The sequence below is a fragment of the Triplophysa dalaica genome, chromosome 18, assembly GCF_015846415.1.
Source record: "Triplophysa dalaica isolate WHDGS20190420 chromosome 18, ASM1584641v1, whole genome shotgun sequence".
NCBI classification, from domain to species: domain Eukaryota; kingdom Metazoa; phylum Chordata; class Actinopteri; order Cypriniformes; family Nemacheilidae; genus Triplophysa; species Triplophysa dalaica.
In genome coordinates, this window is record NC_079559.1 from 16542335 (window position 1) to 16564082 (window position 21748).

The window sequence follows — 21748 nt, forward strand, 5'->3', positions numbered from 1 at the left end:
AATGTGTCCCTGTAGACCAGTGGTCTCAACGGAGCCATTAGTTAAATCAGATTCATCAAACTGACATTGGCCACTTCATATTGAACGCATGCTGATTTGCTTTAAAATGATTAGAGTGGGTTTTACATCCGTTTGTAGTTTGACAGGCTTTCCTGTATTGATTCATTTAACAAGTTAGACTCGGTGACCAGTTTAAAATGTGTCTTAAAACTGGATCAAATTTGGAGCATGCAAAAAAGTGTTGTGATAATGTTGGAAAGAGAACATTCTTCAACATAAGAGGACACACTCAACATTCAATACGGTCATTTATTATGCACTTTCATCATGATATTTGATAGGTCATACGCATTCGGTTATATGCATTTTAGATGTAAACTTCAGTGTATACTTTCTTCAATGATTTGTTTTGGGAGGATATACATTTCTAAATAAACTCACAAATGAAACACACTTTAAACTTCAGTGTTTTGAAGGTCTTTTTAAATCGATAAATATCTTTTTACATTACATAATGCAACACAATGCTATGTGAATAACTTAAATACAGTTTCTTAGGCAAACAATGGGCAACATAAAGAATATAAAACTACATTGACTTGAACCATATTTTCTATAGTAGAGTGTTGCAATGCCTTGATTGTTGTCTCTAATCTATAAGCATTATTATTGTTTTAGTGAGCATGTACCTCTTAATTTGTCTGAGCAACATTTGATATTTAAAGAAATTACAGCTGGATAACACTGAGCCTTTATAACTATGCGACAATGTTTTTTATGCAATATAATGTATTTACAGTGCCTCGCAGGATGTGTGTAACCATGGTTGTCCTACATTTTATTCATTTATTTGTGGTAAAACCTTAGGCTATACCTTTGAAATAAATCTAGGATTATATTGTATAAATTCAAAATCCCACCGACTCAATAGAAAGTGACATAGATAACTTTCTGTACGCTTTTGTTGTGCAAACATTGTCTGAATATTCCGATTTTCTTTCTAAAGTGAGAGTTTTTTCATGGGTTATTTGGTGAGTTTTATAGGATCGTCAGACTTGATGGGGTCCCAGTCGCAGCACTGAAAAAGCTCTGCGGTGTTTGCGCAACAGCTGGCGGATCTTCTCATCGTCCGTGTCGGGGTCCAGTGGTTTGTTGTATTCCTCGTCCTCCACCTCGTTTTCCGACACGTCTCCCGCGCTCTCGCCCCGCAAGGTCTGCGTGGAGCTGGGCTCTGACGCGCTCTTTTTGCGCCACTTTGTGCGCCTGTTCTGGAACCACACCTATAATAAACCGTAAAGTTTTATAATCGTTGAAAAGAAAAAGTGTAAATAGATCACACGAAACTTGTATGTCCAATTAAATAGATCGAGTTTAATTCAATTTAGCTAGTTATGGAGATGGTTTTGTGTGCTAAAATGTACAGGTTTTCAAACATTCTGTGCCCTGTAGAAAAATACAACTATGGTTTCCAATATAACTATTTTGAATCATCAGCTGTAGACTATTACAACCTTTGCAAAATCCCTTTTATATTTTTTTAAAGTAATCAATTCAGTTCTACTGGTTTACCTCCATTAGATAACATCTCATCAAAAAAAGACATTACCAGTAGACACCCACACAGCTGTCAATTAAATCCAATACGATTCCTATCATAACCATTCAATCCGATTAGAATATCTGTGATGTTTTCTATTGGTTTTCTTTCAGCAAGGTAATGTCAAATATTCATAAAGTAAGCAATTTCATCACTTTGACAGGGAGTAGAAAATAAATAGAACTATTAAAGAACTGTATACATGTTTTTACATGTTCTCTTACTTTGACTTGCGACTCGGTCATCCCTAGTGAGTATGCCAGCCTTGCCCTCTCTGGTCCCGCCAGGTACTTGGTCTGCTCAAACGTTTTCTCCAAGGCGAAGATCTGGTGCCCACTGAAGGTGGGTCTTGTGTGCTTCTTTTTCCCTGCAGCTTCTGTGTTATGCAAGTCTATAAGGCAAGGCAATATTGTCAAATTAAACATCTGCTGTGACGTTTATGTAATATCATTTAAATTAAATAAAACTTAATAAAGTCAATGCATCAAACATTAAATGGTAAATTATAATATAATAAGTGTTATATAATAAGCAGCGAGCATTACTGTGCTTCAAAACATGATCATATAACTATATTCAGATTCAGGTGTGTATATTGTTTATATATATATATATATATATATATATATATATATATATATATATATATATACACACATATATTTAATAAAATTGTTTGAAGTTGTGTATATTTTTTTTATTTAACATTTATTTAAACGTTTTTGTCCTACAAATTTATTTATATTTTTACTTGTTTACTAAGAGATAATGTAAATGTATTATTTACACTTACATTATATAAAGTACATATAGTATATCTAACATAATACTGAATATATATTGAAATATGCAGAAAATTGTTTTTTGCTTCTGTTAACACTGTCTAATTTGCTCTATTCATTTTCATTTTCAATTTCAAATGTTCATTTAAGTTGACCAAAAAGTATATTTGTAACTAAATAAGCCACACATACGTCTTACAAACATTATGACTTGAAATAATTAACGATAAACAAATACAGAATAAACTTACTGTTGCCACACTGCTGTCTTGTTCCTCTCCACTCGTACCCTCCTTCCACCCAGCAGCTGACGCCTTTACTTTTTATACTTGGACATTCTACACTTGTTTTAGGGAAACTGCCCAGTCCTGAAGGGCCATAATCCCGGTTATAATACATCCCTGGACTAGGCACAGATGCCCCATAGCCGCTCAAGGTGGGGTATGATAACAACGGGGCACCCGGACCACCGACCATGGTTCGACTCAGGATGTCACTGATGCCGTGCGGTGTGCCAGCCTGCAGTTGAGCGTTGATGTTGGAAGGGGTGAGCTTGTAGAAGGAATTGGGTATGGAGTACTGGCACATAGGGGCCTTGATGTCTGAGGGGAATTGGTTCAAGCTGTTGTTGAATAGAAAGGATCCTGAAATATTGGAATCCATGGAACCCGGTGTACACGTCTCTTCTGTTTCCAAAGATGAAAAATTAAGAGTGATCTTATTAGCAAGATTCTGACATCAAGTACTCCAAAGGGTTCAGTCCGATACTATTCCGAGTTCAAAACTTTTAGCTTTAGTGTAGGTTGAGGATTCCTAAAATGCTTCAGTTCTGGCTTTGGTCCTCACATCACCCTAAGTTAGAAAGAAATGTCTCAAAGGTAAGTTAAAAGTCTATTCTTTGTACTTCCTCTTAACTATTCCATAATGGGTGCTGGAGCTCCAAAGTCAACACCAGCTATCAGGTCAACTTTATCCCAGTGCCACTCTCAGTCTTACAAATAAGTGTCCCACGTCTGCTTCTCTGTTTGTCAGTCATAAATATGGGCTACCTTACTCTGGTGTGGCACTTTCGTGGTAATTCTGATGGTTAGAATTTGAATGCTTTGCCTTGACTGGCTGAGCATTCAACGTGCCCGACCTCCTCATTGGTCTGTTCACAGGAGGACAGTCTTGGATTGGTTGACAACAGATTAATAGTTTTTTAAAAAGTCTGGGTGAGAAGGAGTTGATTTTTGATGGGGTGTCGCCGTCGGGCTTGACTGCAGAGGAGCAGCTAGCATAACACAACAGAGAAGGATTTTTGTCATCTTTCTTGGCCTTTTGGAATGTCTTGCATCGCTTTTCTTTATGTTGATTGTGGTATTGTGAAAGAGGAATGATTGATATGTTCTGTATGTGATAGATTTGTTTTCAAAGACCAGTTTAACATTTTCGGTGCTGATTCACTGTGGGACCTTTCTTATATTTGGAATTTGAAAATCTCCCTTTTGAAATGTGCATATTGTTTGAAAGATATTTCTTGGATAAAACACGGACATCGTTTTACATTTTTAGGTAGAAATCTGTCCCCCTTTGAAATTCACTCCCTGGACTCTGCCCCCCACATTCCTCCCATTTCCAGCCCTTAGGATTCCACATCAAAAAATATATGTATACTCCTAAAAATGTGCAATGAATAAGCTCTTAGGACTGGATGGATATTGTATCTGATATTTAAAAGGATGAAAAATTATCCAATTGCTAAATATTTTTGTGGCATTAAAGAAAAGCTTTTTGAGCTGTTATACTTCATGTAGATTTTAAATTGTTTGATTTATGTGAAACAAACTTTGTTGTTCTGCCAAGGTTCTGCTTTTTGTCACTGTTTCTCTAAAAACAAAAAAGGAAACACAAAATCTTAATGGAATGGTTTTTGAATTCCCTCTTTAAAAGAAAGGTGCTTAAAATGTTCTTCACAACGATGTCATAGAAGAACAATTTTTGGTTCCATAAAGAACCATTCAGTCAAATGTTCGCGAAGCACCTTCATTTTTAAGAGTGTAAGCATAACTATAACTAATATTTTAGAATATCAGGAAGAACTGAAATTCAGAATAATTCATTGATATAGGTGTTTATGATATTCTGTCCACCTGTAAGCACAGCCTGTTTGTTGGGCAATGTATATAAAAACATAGTGTAAATCCACAGATATTCACCAGTTCACTGCAGAACAGTCTGATGTTTCTAAAGAAAAAAAGATTGTGGGAGCAAATGCTGGGTTTTGTTCTGTAACTGCTGGCCTGGGAAAAGGATTTGTTATTCCGTCCATTTACTGGTACTGCCACTAAATCAGCACAAATTCCCTTTCTGTGTTTTTTGGACTGCATTGCGTGATTTTCTCTGTAGAGGGCGATAGATGATAGTATCAGAGATAAACAACCTTCAGAATTAAGAGACAAGAGCGTCTAATCTTTGCTAAAACACAAAACAACAACAAACATGCAACCGTAAGAAAATGTTTAAAGGGCTTAAATATGTCTACTTTAATTTCATGTCATGCTACAGTATTTACTCTTTAGCTGTATATGAGCCTGATAGACCAATATTGTATATGGGCCACACATGACTCTAAATGCAGGAGCATTTGACAGCACATTGTATAAGATGCTATTGTAAGACTGACAGCCTATTACACACTATTTGATGGCTGAAAACCCCAAAGTGGTCACTCATGTTGTTGTTTCGTTTCATTTATTGCCGTTTTGTATTGCAATTTCCAACCTGAGCCCGTCCGACTGACTCATCCCTTTGATCTTTGTTTACTTGTTCAGTTGCTTCATATTTCATCACTCCTGTTGACGGTGTAACACACAGAATGATGAATGATAAGTTAATATCTGATTTAAGGAAATTCCACCATAAACCCGGCAAATATTTAAGTAGAGTCATCGTCCCGAGACTACAAATTTCTCCATACTTTTAAAAGGTTTTTAGATTTTTTGTCGTTTAGCATTTTTCTTTTCATTTGAATACTTTTTTGTTTTTATTACTACATTATAACAAGACAAGGCAGTGTATTTAATGCTTAATCAGTCAATAAAATTAGAGAAGAATTCATTGAAATATTCAGTCTACGGAGACTTTTGAGATCATCAGAGTTCAGGTTTTGGTTTCATTATGACTGTTGCTTTAATCACTGCCTTTATTCACTGCCTTTATAGTCTTGTTTTTTTATGTCCCCAACGTGCTAAGAAATACTGTCTCATTTGTAAATCACATGGTGATAAGCAATACTGTTTTTTTTATGAGCACACGACAGCACTTGTTTTGCAATAGCAGCCATTTACAATATATCCAAAGATAAATTTTCCCATTGAAACATTTTTATAACATTCACTATATGAGATTATAAGTACATTATACTTATTTTATGAAATAAATGCAGACAATAAAATTCCACAGCTCTATTTTGATATATACAATAAATATATACAATTTCAATAAATAAATAAAAGAATTTATTATAATATCAATATTTAATGTGTCTGTATACATTCCTTTATGCACACATTAATGATATACACTGTGATTTTCAGTTTCAATTCAACCATTTACAGTCAAGGTAGTTTCCAGTCATATAGACACAAGCAGCCATGTTCATGTTTTCTTGGAAAGGGTGGATGTTTTGACAGAGCAGAACTAGAGATTAAGAGATGTTTTGAAGTACAATGTGGAGTTTGAAACACACCATAGAAATGGTTTCAGAACCTGCTTCGAATTTACAAAATTCACTCATTCATGACCTTGATATGTTGAAACGGTTTGTGAAGTGATCTTTTATGGTTTAATGTATCTTTATATTGCACAAATATATTTATTTGTTATTTATTTTATAATAATTTACAAAAGTTAAAACAAGGCTTTTATAATGTAAGTCTGTCTAATCTGAAAATGTTTGTGTATATTTTGCTTAAAATGAAGCACCGTTATTGAGATTAATAGAAAGGTAACATAGCAACTTTTTGATCTCACAATCCTATACTTTAGAAGTTACTAAATGTTGGTAAAAGGAATAAAATAAAATCACTATTGAGAATAATAGGAACTGCCCAAAAAGGCAATTCTAAAGTAAAATGCCCAAAATACAGTAAAGATAATTAAGTAAGTGAGGAATTGATTGTAATTAAAATAATGCTGAAAAACAAAACCCCAAAAATACAAAAAATTCTTCATGATAATGACACAATGATATATGGAAACATGATATGTGTGCTTTCCTTTCTGGAAAGTACAAAGCCAATAGGAATTTCCTTCATTGGGCTACACCTCCATTAGCCCATCCCATTGGTTGCTTTCCTTTATCTCAGGCAGCAAGTAAAACTAGTCAAACACGTTTTTGTGTTTTATAAGAATCAGAAACTCTAAAATAAACACAGTAAACGCAGGAGTCACAAGTAAATTTGAGTCATTTATATTACAAGGATTCTCACAAACATTTGCATGAGGCAAAGAATACGCAACAATGAGTGAGTACAAGTGGTCAAAACTTTTTAGTTAACAGACTTATTAGTGTTGTTACATTTAACATATTTCTTTTTTATCGTTTTAATTGAAGCAGAACATGACCGCATATGCGGCAGCCGATGTCTGGGTCCAATGACCTTCCATGCAGAAATGACAGGCAAATATGTGACCATCAGCCAAGGAGGTCGACTTGCATCCAGAGACGCCTCGTCCTTCATGGACGGTTTGGTTTTTCTAAGCCGCGCCATCAAGGTCAACGAGAAGATGTGTATACAAATCGAGAGTTGCTCATCGAGGTGGGACGGGGCTCTCCGTATAGGATTCACCAACATCATGCCAAACAAACGCAGTATACCCCCTTCCTCTATCCCAGAACTAAGTGATACGCCTGGCTATTGTGTTCTGCCAGTGCCTGTGGACTTGTGCGTGCACAGTGCAGAGATTCACTTCTGGATGAACTATGCTGGCATGGTTCTCGTTGAAGGGATAACAAGAGAGAGATATTACATCAAAGCAAAGGGACTTAACCTGAACAAATCACTTTGGGTTTTCTTTGATCTGTACGGGAAAACAAGCACCGTTCGTCTTTTGGGTAAGTGTGGAACTTGTGAGCTTTCAGAATTAAGAATTCAATTAGTCTGAAAGAACATTTCTGTTATGTGCTCAGGCTCGAGAAGAGGCAGTAGGACATCGTGCCCAGACATTGCATCTGGCATCAACAGGCTTGATAGTGAGAATCAAGTTTCGGACAGTGTTTTAAATGAGGTGTTGTCGAAATTCAGTTTTTCATTGGTAAACCTTCAAGAATTTAGCATTGCTGTTGTTTGGTTTGGTTGGTTGATGCTTTAAATTATAAATCCAAAATAAATAAAAAATCATCAACTTTTTTTCTGCAGAACACAAAAGAAAATATTTTGGTGCCACATCAACACAAAACCACTTACACATTTCCCAAAATATCTTATTTTGTGTTTCACAGAAAAAAAGTCACACACAGGTTTCGAACGAGAAGAGGGTGGACAAATTATGACAAAATTATACTTTTTGGATGAACTATCCCTTAAAGTATATAAAATTACACAAGCAACAAATGACACTATATGTCTTTTTCTCCTCAGAAGACCACACACACATTATCTTCAGTCATTAATAGAAATGCTTCATCACCGTTGGGCTCTGCTCCATCTGTTCCTTCTCAACGCAGACAGCGACTGACTTCATCCACTAGTTATATGTCTTGCCGTAACTCTTCAATTGTAATACTCTTTCAACATATAATTTTAATAACTTCTTGGTAATTTTAAAAAGTCAACTTTGTGGGTTTTATTGTAGTTAAGGCCATGTTTGCATCTTTCCAACAGGAGGACATTGATGTTGAATCTCTGCTTAGAGAGTTTCAGCAAAACCATCTTTCCGCCAGTGAGCATGTCTCAGTATTGGTCAACCGAAACAGGTTGTTGCAGAGTGCTAAAAATGCTGTTTCTAACTGCAATTTCTCCTGGACCAAACTCCCTTTTGTGAAATTTGTGGGTGAGGAGGCTCTTGACTGTGGAGGTCCGAAGAGGGAGTTTCTCAGGTACACCACTAATTGTTTCAGTAGATGCACAGCTAAAACAAACTGTGAAACTCTATCAAAAAGGTGATTTGCTCTTTAAAGTGAAAGTTCACTCAAAAAAGGAAATTCTATCATCCTTTACTCACCCTTTGGTCAATTCAAACCTGTATGACTTTCTTTCTTCTGCGGAACACAAAATAAGATATTTTGAAGGAAGTTGGTAACCGAACAGCACTGGAGCCATTCCCTTCTATTGTATGGACAAAAAAACAATCGAAATGAACGGTTGGCGATTAATTACATTTTTCAAAATATCTACTTTTGTGTTCTGCGGAAGAAAGAAAGTCATACAGGTTTAAAATGACAGAATATACATTTTGGGCTGAACATGTTGTTCTTTCACAGCATCCATATTTGGATTTAAGATTTGAATGTAATATTTTTCTATGAATGGCTTGTCTCTTCTATGATGCCATTCAAAATAATACATTCCAACCAACAGATGTATGCACTGTAGTTTGAACATATAGTTACATAAATATTACACCTTTGTTTGACATGTATTTTAACTTCTCCAGACTTCTAATGATGGAGGTGCAAAGTTCTCTGGGTATCTTCGAGGGGAAACCTGGACATTTGTTCTTCACCTATGACCAGATGGCCTTAGAGCAGCATAAGTATGAGTTAGCTGGGAAGCTGATCGCGTGGTCTTTGGCTCACGGTGGACCCGGGTTCAAGGCTCTTGACCCCTGTCTCTACCAGCTGATGTGCATTCAGGAATGTCCACTGACAGACTTCAACTGGCACCTCATACCAGATGCTGACATCCAGAACAAAATGCAAAAGGCATCTATCCACTTCTCCATTTGTTCAATCATCTTTCTTCTGTAATCTAACAAGGTCTAATTCGATTTTTTATTATTATTACTTTTTTAGATTTTGTCATGTAAAAGAACAACAGATCTCCGTAGGCTGCAGAGAGATGAGGGAGACTGGATTTGTGAGTGTGGTGTTCCAGGGATTTACATCATTCGAGATATACCACAGATTTACTCCTACGTCATTCGGCACTACATATATCTTAGGTATGTAGACGTTCTTGTTGTTACTTTGGATGCACTGAAAAACAAATGTAAAGTAGTTACTGGAAAAAAAAATATCCATCCCCACTTGAGTAACCATCAACTAGCCATCAACTTTTAACAGTTAAACGTTGTTTAACATTGTTAACTATATTATTAAAAAATAAAATAATAGAAAACCGGCTGTTAATCTCAATTTGGATTTAAGATAACATGGTTTGTTTTATTTTCTTACTTTTTTTAGCAATATGAACATTACTTTTACACTATCACCTATAACTCAGTAATATCCATTAATAAATGGAATTTGGATAAAATCATATGTTTAATAAGTAAATTAAATAATTGTTTTATTAAATATAATAAAAATGTCTTATGGTATGCCATTCATTATTTTATATACTTTTAGAAGTACACAATATGAAATTGACCTAAGAATATTAATGCAGCAGTTTTTCACACAACAACCCTTAGCCCCTTTAATTTATATACTGTACCAACAGTTGGTTCTTTCCAGATTTTACCCAACCACTGGTTATGATTACACTATTTATAAGACATACATGCTGTCCTACTGTATGTCTAACAAACTATGTTGACTTTTACAGAACCTCAAAAATGATTAATCAGTTCACAGAGGGACTGAACGCTTATGGACAGTTCTGGGATCTGGTAAAATCTTACTGGGCTGAGTTCCTGCCCATTTTTACCAACACGCACGAGCCCATATCAAGAAGCTCCTTCAGAGCCCTGTTCAAAATCCACTGGAGTAAAGCAATGAAGAGGGAGCCCGAGGAGAAGACTATTCATTACTGGGAATTGGTCCTTAAGATGATTGAAGGTGAGTTTACTGTTGTTAGTTTGTTAAACATCATTCGACTGTATTTTAACTTTATACATTCATAAATACACAATAAGAATGCCATCATTTAACAGAAAGACCAAAAGAGAGAAGGCAACCTTGATTTTATATTTTGGGTATTGACTTTTTTATATTTTTTTCGAAATAGACAAAAAAACAGACTTACGCTTTGAGGAACTTTTTGCTTTCATAACTGGAGCAGATCAAGTCCCGCCACTGGGGCTTCCCCAAAAGCCCAGCATTCACTTTTACCAGCCAGAGAAGCGTGGATGTCGTTTACCGTATGCAAACACATGCATGATGGGACTTTTTCTTCCCAGAGGTGTAAAAAGTGAAGCAGAACTTCACCGAATGCTCTTAAGAGCAATCAGAGACTCTGCTGATTTTGGGAGAACATGAAAGTATATGCAATAAATATCTTTGTTCAAAATATCATTTATTCATGATTTTATGCATCATTAAGCTTTATAAGCTTGTTTATCGTTTCGGCTTGTATATGTTACAGTTTATGTATTTTATTATACAAAAGTAAAAGTACACAAGTCTTAACCTTGCATTGCAATTGAAAACGGTTTCACTTTCATACTTTGACAAAAAGAAAGCACCAAGAACTTTCATTCAGTCAGATATAATATATGATGGTTAAATAAAGTATATATTTAAAACCTAAAGTAGATGGTTGAAATATGTTAATCCATATAACAGTATTTATAAGCTATTATTTCAGTGATTACTTCCAATGATGTACAGTCAGTAACTTGTACATGCTATATTTTTGATTGAGAGATTTTTTTTATTTGCCATAACTTTGGTGTAATAAATTTACATTTACATTTAGTCATTTGGCCGACGCTTTTATCCAAAGCGATTTACAGTGCACTTATTACAGGGACAATCCCCATGGAGCAACATGGAGTAAAGTGTCTTGCTCAAGGACACACTGGTGGTGGATGCTGGGATAGAACCAGCAACCTTTGATTTACCAGTTCAGTGGTTTAACCCACTAGACCACCATCTCCAATAAATCTGTATGTTTGTAAATAATTTCTGTTAAAAATGCCTTTTGTATAGTTTTTATTTTCTTACATATATAACAATATACTGAAAATTAAACTACAATGCAATGCCAGCATTATGGATGTGAAATATAAGCTCTCAGATAATTTCTTACCAATATTTTGAACAATTTGTTTATATTTTATTTGTAATATACATCTGTTGAGGGTAGACATCGGAAAAAACATTAATGGTTATTATAATTAAATTTTTATGTGCCCATTTATGAGGAATATGTGGAACAGCTGTAACGATGCTGAAAACCATGCTTTAAAAAAAAAAACTTTCCATGCATATTTAAACAACAAAATGTTGACATTGGTGCTATCAGTATGGTAAAAATCTTTGGTAAAATCTTTATTTTTCATGGTAAGGTTAATATTTGTAATTGTCCTACTGTAGCCTACCGAATATCCAGGCAGTGGGGTCATCTTTCACTTAATTTTGTGTGGTTGGTCGGGGTTCCATTTGACCCGCCCCTTCTCTACTGTGATTCGATGGCTGGGGGGGAAAAAACGACAATGACAAAGACAAACGCACGTAGTTGGTCAGTGTAACGTTAGTCCCGTCCTATCTCTACTCTGATTCGACGGCTGGTTACGAGCACTGAGTTACTTGAGTTTAACATTTTTCAACTTTCGTCACCAGGGGTCTCGTTTATAGAACTGTGCGTCGATCTTCACTTAAAGTGCACATGTGCCCGAAAGCCGAAAATAGCGAATCCCAAAAAATATTCCGATTTATAAAACCGTGCGTACGCACATGTAAGCAATATTCGCTTTATAAATCCTAGATCAATAAATGTGATAAATCATCACATCATTAATCAGTGGTGTCCTTTCCCTCAGAAAACATTTGAGCTAATTGTAAAAGACGAATGTTTCTTTATTCCGGTTTTGTTATGATCATAATTAGGATTGATAACGAGAACATATACAGATAGACAAATGTGCGAGAGCTTAATGGCTTTATTTCCAAACTTTGACATTCCATGATTATGGTCAGTATTTAAGGTAAATCATTTAGACTGTCTTCTGCAATTATCTAATGGTATTTGATGATGTCCTGTATTCCCTGCAGTCGGATCATCTCCTGTTCATGCGCTCTTGATGGTGAGACAGCGCCGATTAAATATTTTGAATTAATATTAATTTAAGATTCGAGGAGGATTTTACAAGAAGGTGCATGAAAAATTTATCACTCAAATCAAGCCCAAATAAATCTGCAGATTTATTCTTCTTGAAAGTTCGTGATATTTAAGGGATATGAGGTGAAATTAAATGTTATAAGCTTTAATGCTTATAACCGTTTTTATCACACTTACTTTCTACAATCTAACTTGAGTTCACATACTCACCATTTGTGTCGCCATATGTCTCCCAAATGTGCGTATACGTTTCCATCACCCTTGTTGTGCGTACCTACCTATTATAAATGAGACCCCTGGAAAATACGTAAAGCGCGCTACTTAGCTCGTTCATCCTTGGTGTTTCGAGTCAGATCCGTAGGCGTGGCTTGTTGGTTTTGACAAAATCCTAGTTTAAATTCTTACGAACCTTTAAATTAACCATCTAAACTACCTATGATTTTAAACTTGCCAAAAAAACACGATTGAATGATGACTTCGTTTTATCACGTTATGAACCTACCAGAATTGATAAAGTGTAGAGACTTTGTAATATCGGAATCGGTCTTTCAGATCACACAATTAAGCATTATCTTATGTTGTGTTTATTTTTCAATGCAATGATAACATACGCCAAAACGCCTTATCTTGACTCAAACCGAAGGTGAAAGCATGTTGCACTACGTTTGGAGTGTTTAGTCTGTTCGAAAGTACCGTTGAAAAAAATTCCTAACACATTCATATCCATCATGACCTTTTACGTGTAAGAATTTAATTAAAATAATTTTGACTCATTTCGCAGGTGCATAAATGTTTGATTAGCATTACTTAAAAAAAGAGGACACATTATCATTCTCAGTCGCGTCTTTACTTTACCTTCCTTGTGTATCCGTAAAATGTAGGCCATATTGCTATATGAAAATGTGTAGATAAAATGCCTTTTTTCGTGTACAAATATTTGCATCAGTAACTGTCGTTAAATTGTATTGAACTTTCCTGAAGGTAAAATTCCACAGCTCCGCCTCCTTCCTCCTAGTCCAATGAGGAGTAGCCTACTGTTTGCCTATGAATCACAACACGTGCATTTACTATAAATCAGCAAGTTGTCTTCCACCTTTATATAGAAACTTAAGAAGACACAGTACCAACTGCATAGCTGGACAAAAAGGATGACACCGAAAAAGAAAGAGAGGAAGATGCAAATATCAAGAACTGGTAACTTTTTTAATAGGCTAAATGTTTTTATAAAGCAGCAATTATAATATTTTTGGAGAATCGTTTATAGAACATAAATTTTCTCCTTGAATGTAGTTAGCAGTTTGTGGGACAACGTAATCTCTTAGTAGTAAGATAGGAAGGTATTTTATTAACTTGACTGCTCGGTTCATGGATTTCATAAAATTCAATTCAATTCAATACAATTTTATTTATATAATGCTTTTCACAATGTACATTGTTCCAAAGCAGCATAACAGGAGAAAATAAGAAAAACAGACATAATGACAAACAAAATTACTAGATTATTTTAACTTTTTTAGGTTGTTATAAATAGTCAAATAATTGACAACATTTACATAATATACCATTTAATATTCAGTTTGAACGATTATATTATGTTTCTAATGTGTAATTAAATAGAGAAAATTCCGATATTTGTAGGACTTGGTTTACGGACTTTCTTGCCAGTGACGTGAACAATGACGCCATTTGCTGGCTAATAGGCGCTTAAATCTAATGACAATTGCAAACATACATTATAAAAACACATATTAGACATATATATATAACAGAAAATAAAAGAAACGGAATATTCCCATTTCATCTGTATTCCTCTCTAACGACACACTTATCTTCCAGAGTCACCACACCAATGTGTGTGTCACAAGCGCAGATGTCTGGGTGCGCTTTCCTTCCATTCAAATGTTAAAGGGCATCTGATAACTCTGGGTGAAGGTGGTCGACGGGCGACCAGAGACGAGTCGTCGTTTCGTCACGGTCTTGTGTTTAGCGAGAGACCGCTACAGATACGGGAGAAGGTGCGCCTGCGAATCGAGCGCTCCTCGTCAAGTTGGCAGGGCTCGCTGCGGGTCGGGTTTGCCAATGTTTCACCCGAGAACATATCTGTACCCCCTCTGGCGATACCAGACTTGACTGACTGCGAACTGTATGCAGCGAAAGTTCTTCCCGATAGCACGTGCTACCCTGGATCAGAGATTGAGTTCTGGATCGACAGGGTCGGCAGTCTGTTCACGCGATTTTCTGACGGGACAACGTCGTTTCAGTCGACCACTCTGAATATTCACTGGCCCATCTGGGCGATGATTGACGTCTATGGACAGACAACTGCAGTGGTGTTGCTTGGTAAAGGCTTTTGATGATCACATATTGGAGGATAAAGTTGTAAACCTCACAAAAAACATAGACTGTACTGTGGTGGTACCATGGTGTATATTTTACCATGTTTATATCAATTATGCCACCTTCAATAAATATCCATTACATATTGTAAGATAGCTTAATTATGAATATACAGTATGGCATACATTCTGTATATAATTTTGTGGTTCATATTTGTGTTGCAGGTTCCAAAAAGAAGGGTCTGATACACACCTACACATCCTGCCCCGCGTTCACACACAACAAACAAAAGAATCATGACTGTGGCTATAGGAACATGAGCAAAGCAATTCTGGAAAGTATGAGCATGCAGGAACATAGAAATCATCAGGCTAAAAACAAAGGTAGGAATCACACACGTCATGTGAATCTAATGTACAAAAAAAGTATTGCCCCATTTTCCAGGCGTACATTGTTAATGTTACAGTAAACTATGTTAAATGCAAATATTAAATTATGTGATTGTTGAATTTTTGACCATTCTTACTGATGAGCATCTAATATCTTGTTTTGTTTTCCTCAGGTCTTGAAACTTTCAACTGTGAAGACTGTGTAGTGTGTTGCAGTAACGCCTCAGACACTCTTCTGAGTTGTGGACATAAATGTGTTTGTACCCCATGTGCCATAAGAGTTTATGATAAATTTGGTACCTGTCCCCTGTGTCGTCAGTGCATATGCCTCGTCCAGATTAACTAGTGGCAAAACTAGTTTGCTATTGGTCATATCAGAAGTGTTGTGGTTATATGTATAGATCAACTTGTCTCTGATTTGTAAATACCACAATTATGTATACATGATACATTGAAAATGATAATGGAAAAGTCTATGTAAATATGTAAAGTGTTGCTCTCTTTGTTTAGATCAGTGTTTATTTAAGTTAATTAATATTTATTGTTTTATGATAATGTAAATATGTATTGTACAAAAAATATTTTAAATACACTTTTTATAGTATGTGTGACTTCATTCTCATCAATTTCTTAAACTGTTCTTGAACTGCAGTATACAATGTGTCCCCAGGTGGGTGCGTCATGAACTGTTGAAGAATTTTCAAGGTTTAATTTGGTATTTGTCTTTAAACAAACAATTTCTACATCACCCATATTTAAACATTTACACTTTAAATATAACTTTTATAACACAGATTTTGTTTGTGTGTAGGTAATGTACCCCAAATTTAAGGACCAGAGTAGGTTTCCACTAAAATTGCATTAAACATGATTACATACAGTACAGACATTTAATTTGTATTAGGCGGTTAAAATGGATACTGTATAGCACAGTTTTGTAAAAAACATTAAAATAATTTTACACGTAAAAAACACAAGTATATACATGGAATATCTTCATTCATTAAATATTATTACTTTCATGATTTGAGTTACTTTTACGTTTTCCTTCCGTTTGTACGCACATAATAAATTCTCAACAGTAAATATTGCCAGTCACATCATTTGATGGCCCATGGAAGTAGACGGAAGAAACATGTTAATCCATTAAATATTATATAATGCATAATGTACCATAACATATATTTCATTGCTTGCTTACTTTAGTGTAGTTACTTATAAGTGCTTAATTTCTTTATTTTGACAAAAATATTTTTTCGTTCATTTATCAAGACTTTGGTGTACTAAATCAGTAATTGTGAGTTTTTATTTATTTTAACAAATGTTCTATGTATTACATATTCAATAAACTGCTGAAGGAAATTGCAGAATGGTTCATTGCTACCTTTTATTACTACAGTATACAGTGACTTAAATACTATATTTTTTATCTTGACAAATATTTTTAGTCTATTTGCGAGTATTTGGTTACTGAATGTGCATGTTTGTATTTTTGGTTAAAAATCACCACGGGTATTGGTATATTTTTTTTTTTACAAATGCCACATGTAAACAAATGAGAGAAAACGAAAGAACTTATTATTTTAACTGTTTTTATGCATGCTGTAATTGTTTTATGGCATTATTGATATCATAATGTGATTCTTCTCATGATTTTACTTTCTTCTTATTGGAAAATTACTGGTTTGGTACATGCAAGAGTGATGAATATGATGAACCAACAGGCATGTGATTTCCTGTAAACCATGCAGCAAGGCACAGGGTATGTCAACTTGCAAACCAATGACTTACATTATGAAGTGATCACATTGTAGTCACAAGATCTCATGTAGTGACATGAAAGCTGCTCTTATAATACATGTTTCTTGAAAGCAACCTGTGTGTACAGATAATGAATATATGTGCATTATCTGAGAGATTAATGAAGTACATTTGTGTTAAATATCAATTCACTTTCTTACTCAAATGGGCATTTTCTAACTTTTAATGACGTTTCTATATTTTTCTTCAATATATATTTCATAATTTTTTTGTGATGTTACATGCTGTTTGTTAAGTCTTTACAAATGGGTCTCCATTGGTATATCACAAGGTAAAATAACATAATGGGATAATGTTGTGAAGCAGTGATTTTAATAAGATAAAAACACTAATATCAAATAAATAAAAGGAAAACAGAAGTACGTCTGTTTCCATCTCGCAAACAGATCTATACTTTTAGCCATCGGAAAAAAACAAGCGCTCAGTACATGCAGCCTTTTTAAAAAGACTCTCCATAGCAAACAATTGAAATCACACTTTGATTGGCGCAGCGCCTTTATTTATTTTGTATTTCATGATAAAAACATGTCAATAAAAATCTGATAAAGTGTAATGGCATGCTCAACAATCATTAATATGTGTTTCTTTTAATAAATGCAATGGAAACATAGTAATATTGACTCAAACTGAAACTGACACATGCTGCACTATTTGACCGATGATGGATGGCTTATAGTCTCTTAAAAACACCCTGCTGATAACATAATCATAACACAATCATAACCACAATAACATGACCTTGTATTGCACGTGTAAAAATGTTTTCTTCAACCTTAATACAGAAAATGGAGATAGCTGATTGGATAAAAAGGATGGCAGTGGAAAAGAAAGATAAGACGCATATAAAAGGAAATTCTTTAAAGCAAGGCACTAAAAGAGAACAGGAATTGCTGTTGTCTTGAAAGTAAAGATTTTTTTATTAAGCAATACTTTGTAGGCTAGAGTTTTTCTGTCGGTACCACTGTCATCAATTATTTAACGATAGCATATATTTATTTTGGTGGAATGAAACTGTTCGGGCATACTCAGCCTTACGTGGACGTAGCAGGGGATGGAGATGGGTTTTAAGTGCAACGTGATTAAGCAGCTGATAAGAAATACAGCAAAGATATAGCAAAGAAAGGAAACTTAAATAGGACGCAGTCTAGTGTGTGTTGTATGACTATGGGTTAACGGTGATAAAAAAGACAACTTTTCATGGACTGCATCTGGAGCACTATAACGTTACTTCCTGTTTTCTTTTTTTTATGCTTTACAAGGCATACAAAGTCCTCACTTTAGATGAGCTCACAAAAAATAGTTATCTAACAACTAGTAAATGTTTTATAACTACCTTAATTTATCATGAATTACAGCAGGAATGTGTGTTAAAAAAGCATTTATTAACAAATTAAGTAACTGTTACTATATGTCAGAATAATAAGATGTATAAATGTGCATTCAAAGAGTTTATTAATCATTTACTTACACTTTCTAAATGATCTCATGAACCACTGACAACTCCTAACTAACTGGTTTGTAAGTATTGTAATCCACAAAAGAGCTCTCAGAAGACCTACGATCAATAATAGTTGACTTGCATAAAGCTGGAAAGGGCTACAAAAGTATATCTAAAAGCCTTGATGTCCATGTGTCAACGGTAAAACAGATTGTCTACAAATGGAGAAAGTTCAGCACTGTTGCTACACTCCCTAGGCGTGGTCGTCCTGTAAAGATGACTGCAAGAGCACAGCACAGAATGCTCAATGAGGTGAAGAAGAATCCTAGAGTGTCAGATAAACACTTACATAAATCTCTGGCACATGCTAACATTTTTGTTGACCAATCTACAATAAGGAAAACATTAAACAAGAATGGACTTCATAGGAGGACACCACGGAAGAAGTCAGTGCTGTCCAAAAAAAACATTGCAGCACGTTTGAAGTTTGCAAAAGAGCACCTGGATGTTCCACAGCACTACTGGCAAAACATTCTGGGGACAGATTAAACAAAATTCAGTTGTTTGGAAAGAACACACAACGCTATGTGTGGAGAACAAAAGGCACAGCACACCAACATCAAAACCTCATCCCAACTGTGAAATATGGTGGAGGGGGCATCATGGTTTGGGGCTGCTTTACTGCCTCAGGCCCTGGACGGATTACTGTCATCGATGGAAAAATGAATTCCAAAGTTTATCAAGAAATTTTGCAGGAAAACTTAAGACCATCTGTCCGCCAACTGAAGCTTAACAGAGGATGGACGATGCAACAGGACAACGACCCAAAGCATAGAAGCAAATCAACAACAGAATGGCTTCAACAGAAGAAAATACGCCTTCTGGAGTGGCCCAGTCAGAGTCCTGACCTCAACCCGATTGAGATGCTGTGGCATGACCTCAAGAGAGCGATTCACACCAGACATCCCAAGAATATTGCTGAACTAAAACACTTTTGTAAAGAGGAATGGTCCAAAATTTCCCCTGACCGTTGTGCAGGTCTGATCTGCAACTATAGGAAACGTTTGGTTGAGGTTATTGCTGCCAAAGGAGGGTCAACCAGTTATTAAACCCAAAGGTTCACATACTTTTTCCACCCTGCACTATGAATGTTTACATGTTGTGTTCAATAAAAACATGAAAACGTATAATGTTTGTGCGGTATTAGTTTAAGCAGACTGTGTTTCTCTATTGTTGTGACTTAGATGAAGATCAGAACACATTTTATGACCAATTTATGAAGAAATCCAAGTAAGCCCAAAGGGTTCACATACTTTTTCTTTCAACTGTACATGCTTATAAATCAAGAACAAAGCATTTATAGCTGTATTTATAAACTGCTTACTAATGTCTATTAATGTGGGGCCAATGCTTCATAAATGAATAATTAACTATGTACTGATGCTTAACTAATGATTCATAGCGTGCAGTTATTATAAAGTGTTACCGATTTATGTTCTAAATTAATAATTCCATGAGGGTAAAACTTATCATTAAGTGTATCCCATGCTAAAATCGTCATATAACACACAGATAATGTTTTTTATACGATAATTCGCTGTTAGCCCTCAGGCTGTTAGCATTCCCAGCCTTTAGTTCCTGAATATTGCCCTTACTGCTTAACTCACTATTCTCATTATTACACCACTAATGGCTAATGATTCAGATATGTGTTTAAAGTTACCTCTGAGTGCAGATGATGAATCTCTCTTCGCACTTCAGTCAGAACTGGAAGGATTGGAGAAGCAGATCCACGATTTACTCGAGAGGCAAACACATCTATGAGAACGTAAAACGGCGCTGGAAATATCCTGGGCTGACGCTCGCAAAGCTGCGGGAAGTGTTCGATGTGATTGTAATACTCCTACCACTTCTACTCCGCATGTTTCTGTGCACAGAGCCCAGGCTTCAAGAACACGACGAGCCCAAATGAACTTCACTCCGGCACCCACACGGCGAAAGGGGCAATCCAGGAACGAAGCGATGACCTCTCCCCCACTGCCGCCACCAGTCTTTGAGATCCCTTCCAGGAACCGCTTTGAACCTCTGCAAAACGAAATGCAATGCTGTGGTCATCGGAGACTCAATCGTCCGGAACGTACGCGCTTCCTTCAATCAAGGTAAGGTGCGCACTCACTGTTTTCATGGCACACGTGTTCTCGATGTCTCTGCGCAGGTTACTGCGATCCTGAAGGACGATGCAAGAGTGGGAGCCGTAGTCTTGCACGCGGGGGTGAATGATGTGAGAATGAGGCAGTCGGAGATCCTGAAGAGGGACTTCAGGAGTCTGGTCTATACTGTACGCAACGCATCGTCCACCGCGAGGATCATCGTATCAGGGCCGCTTCCTACTTACCGACGAGGGAACAAAAACTTCCGTAGACTATTTATGCTTAATAACTGGTTAATGCCATGGTGTATTGAACAGAAGCTGCTCTTTGTAAATAATTTTGATCTGTTTTGGTAGCGACCAAGGCTTTTCCGCCCTGACGGCCTGCACCCCAGCAGCATTGGAGCGGAAATTCTGTCTGACAACATCTCAAAGACGCTACGCACCATTTGACTAGTAAGTACAAACTTTAACCATAGTCTGTGTTCCTCTCACCCAACTGTTAGGAATGTTACTGCTTCCAAATGCATAGAGACTGTGTCTGTCCCCCGAATAATACAACCAAATAATAATTTATCTAAAAGTCAGTGAAAAAACCTTATCATGATTAAACCAAAAGACAATATATTTAATGAGCAAAACCAACGCCTAAAGATTGAGATACTTAATATTAGATCACTAAATCCAAAGGCAGTTGTTGTAAATGAAATGATCACAGACAACAGTTTTGATATACTATGCTTTACTGAAACCTGGCTTAAAGCAAATGATTGTTTTGGTCTAAATGAGTCTACTCCACCAAGCTACGGTAATATGCATGAGCCACGTCCGGTGGGTCGAGGTGGTGGTGTCGCAAGAATCTTTAGAGATTTTCTTAACGTAACTCAGAGAACAAAGCATACATTTAAATAATTTGAAGTGCTTGCGTTGAACCTAATTGTTCCAAGCAATAGTAAAAAAAAATTACATTATCAGAAAATTAGTGTAAGGCCCAGGGGGTCTATACACATTAGCCAGAGTTAGTAGA

At 35.9% G+C, this 21748-nt stretch overlaps 3 protein-coding genes across 7 annotated transcripts; 2 read left to right on the top strand and 1 right to left on the bottom strand.

Annotated features, from left to right (window-relative positions):
• Positions 1–841: 841 nt before the first annotated feature.
• Positions 842–3042, bottom strand: nkx6.3 (NK6 homeobox 3). The gene is made up of 3 exons (XM_056729907.1): positions 2631–3042; positions 1822–1988; positions 842–1280 (listed from the first exon to the last, which is right to left on the bottom strand). The coding sequence occupies exons 1-3, from the start codon at positions 3040–3042 to the stop codon at positions 1050–1052; spliced, it is 810 nt and encodes a 269-aa protein (XP_056585885.1). The 3' UTR covers positions 842–1049.
• Positions 3043–6741: 3699 nt separating this feature from the next.
• LOC130406988 (G2/M phase-specific E3 ubiquitin-protein ligase-like) lies at positions 6742–11055 on the top strand. Of its 5 annotated transcripts, none has more exons than XM_056729596.1 (9): positions 6742–6887; positions 6977–7477; positions 7553–7677; positions 8004–8141; positions 8247–8461; positions 9019–9286; positions 9377–9525; positions 10131–10363; positions 10533–11055. In XM_056729596.1, the coding sequence occupies exons 1-9, from the start codon at positions 6884–6886 to the stop codon at positions 10781–10783; spliced, it is 1884 nt and encodes a 627-aa protein (XP_056585574.1). In that variant the 5' UTR covers positions 6742–6883; the 3' UTR covers positions 10784–11055. The 5 variants fall into 5 exon arrangements, with proteins under 5 accessions (XP_056585574.1, XP_056585576.1, XP_056585577.1 ...); XM_056729598.1 differs by having other exon boundaries at positions 8007–8141; XM_056729599.1 differs by having other exon boundaries at positions 7553–7650.
• Positions 11056–13709: 2654 nt separating this feature from the next.
• On the top strand, positions 13710–15659 carry LOC130406896 (E3 ubiquitin-protein ligase NEURL3-like). Its single transcript, XM_056729478.1, has 4 exons — positions 13710–13781; positions 14424–14927; positions 15149–15307; positions 15487–15659. The coding sequence occupies exons 1-4, from the start codon at positions 13736–13738 to the stop codon at positions 15657–15659; spliced, it is 882 nt and encodes a 293-aa protein (XP_056585456.1). The 5' UTR covers positions 13710–13735.
• The last annotated feature ends 6089 nt before the right edge of the window (positions 15660–21748 follow it).

Coding starts and splice junctions, on each gene's coding strand:
- LOC130406896 (XM_056729478.1), top strand. CDS start 13,736: ATGACACCGAAAAAGAAAGAGAGGAAGATGCAAATATCAAGAACTG. Junction 13,782..14,423: donor GATGCAAATATCAAGAACTG/GTAACTTTTTTA, acceptor CTTATCTTCCAG/AGTCACCACACCAATGTGTG. Junction 15,308..15,486: donor TCATCAGGCTAAAAACAAAG/GTAGGAATCACA, acceptor TGTTTTCCTCAG/GTCTTGAAACTTTCAACTGT.
- nkx6.3 (XM_056729907.1), bottom strand. CDS start 3,042: ATGGATTCCAATATTTCAGGATCCTTTCTATTCAACAACAGCTTGAAC. Junction 1,989..2,630: donor AAGACAGCAGTGTGGCAACA/GTAAGTTTATTC, acceptor CTTGCCTTATAG/ACTTGCATAACACAGAAGCT. Junction 1,281..1,821: donor TGACCGAGTCGCAAGTCAAA/GTAAGAGAACAT, acceptor GGTTTATTATAG/GTGTGGTTCCAGAACAGGCG.
- LOC130406988 (XM_056729596.1), top strand. Junction 8,142..8,246: donor CTTGCCGTAACTCTTCAATT/GTAATACTCTTT, acceptor TCTTTCCAACAG/GAGGACATTGATGTTGAATC. Junction 9,526..10,130: donor CGGCACTACATATATCTTAG/GTATGTAGACGT, acceptor TGACTTTTACAG/AACCTCAAAAATGATTAATC.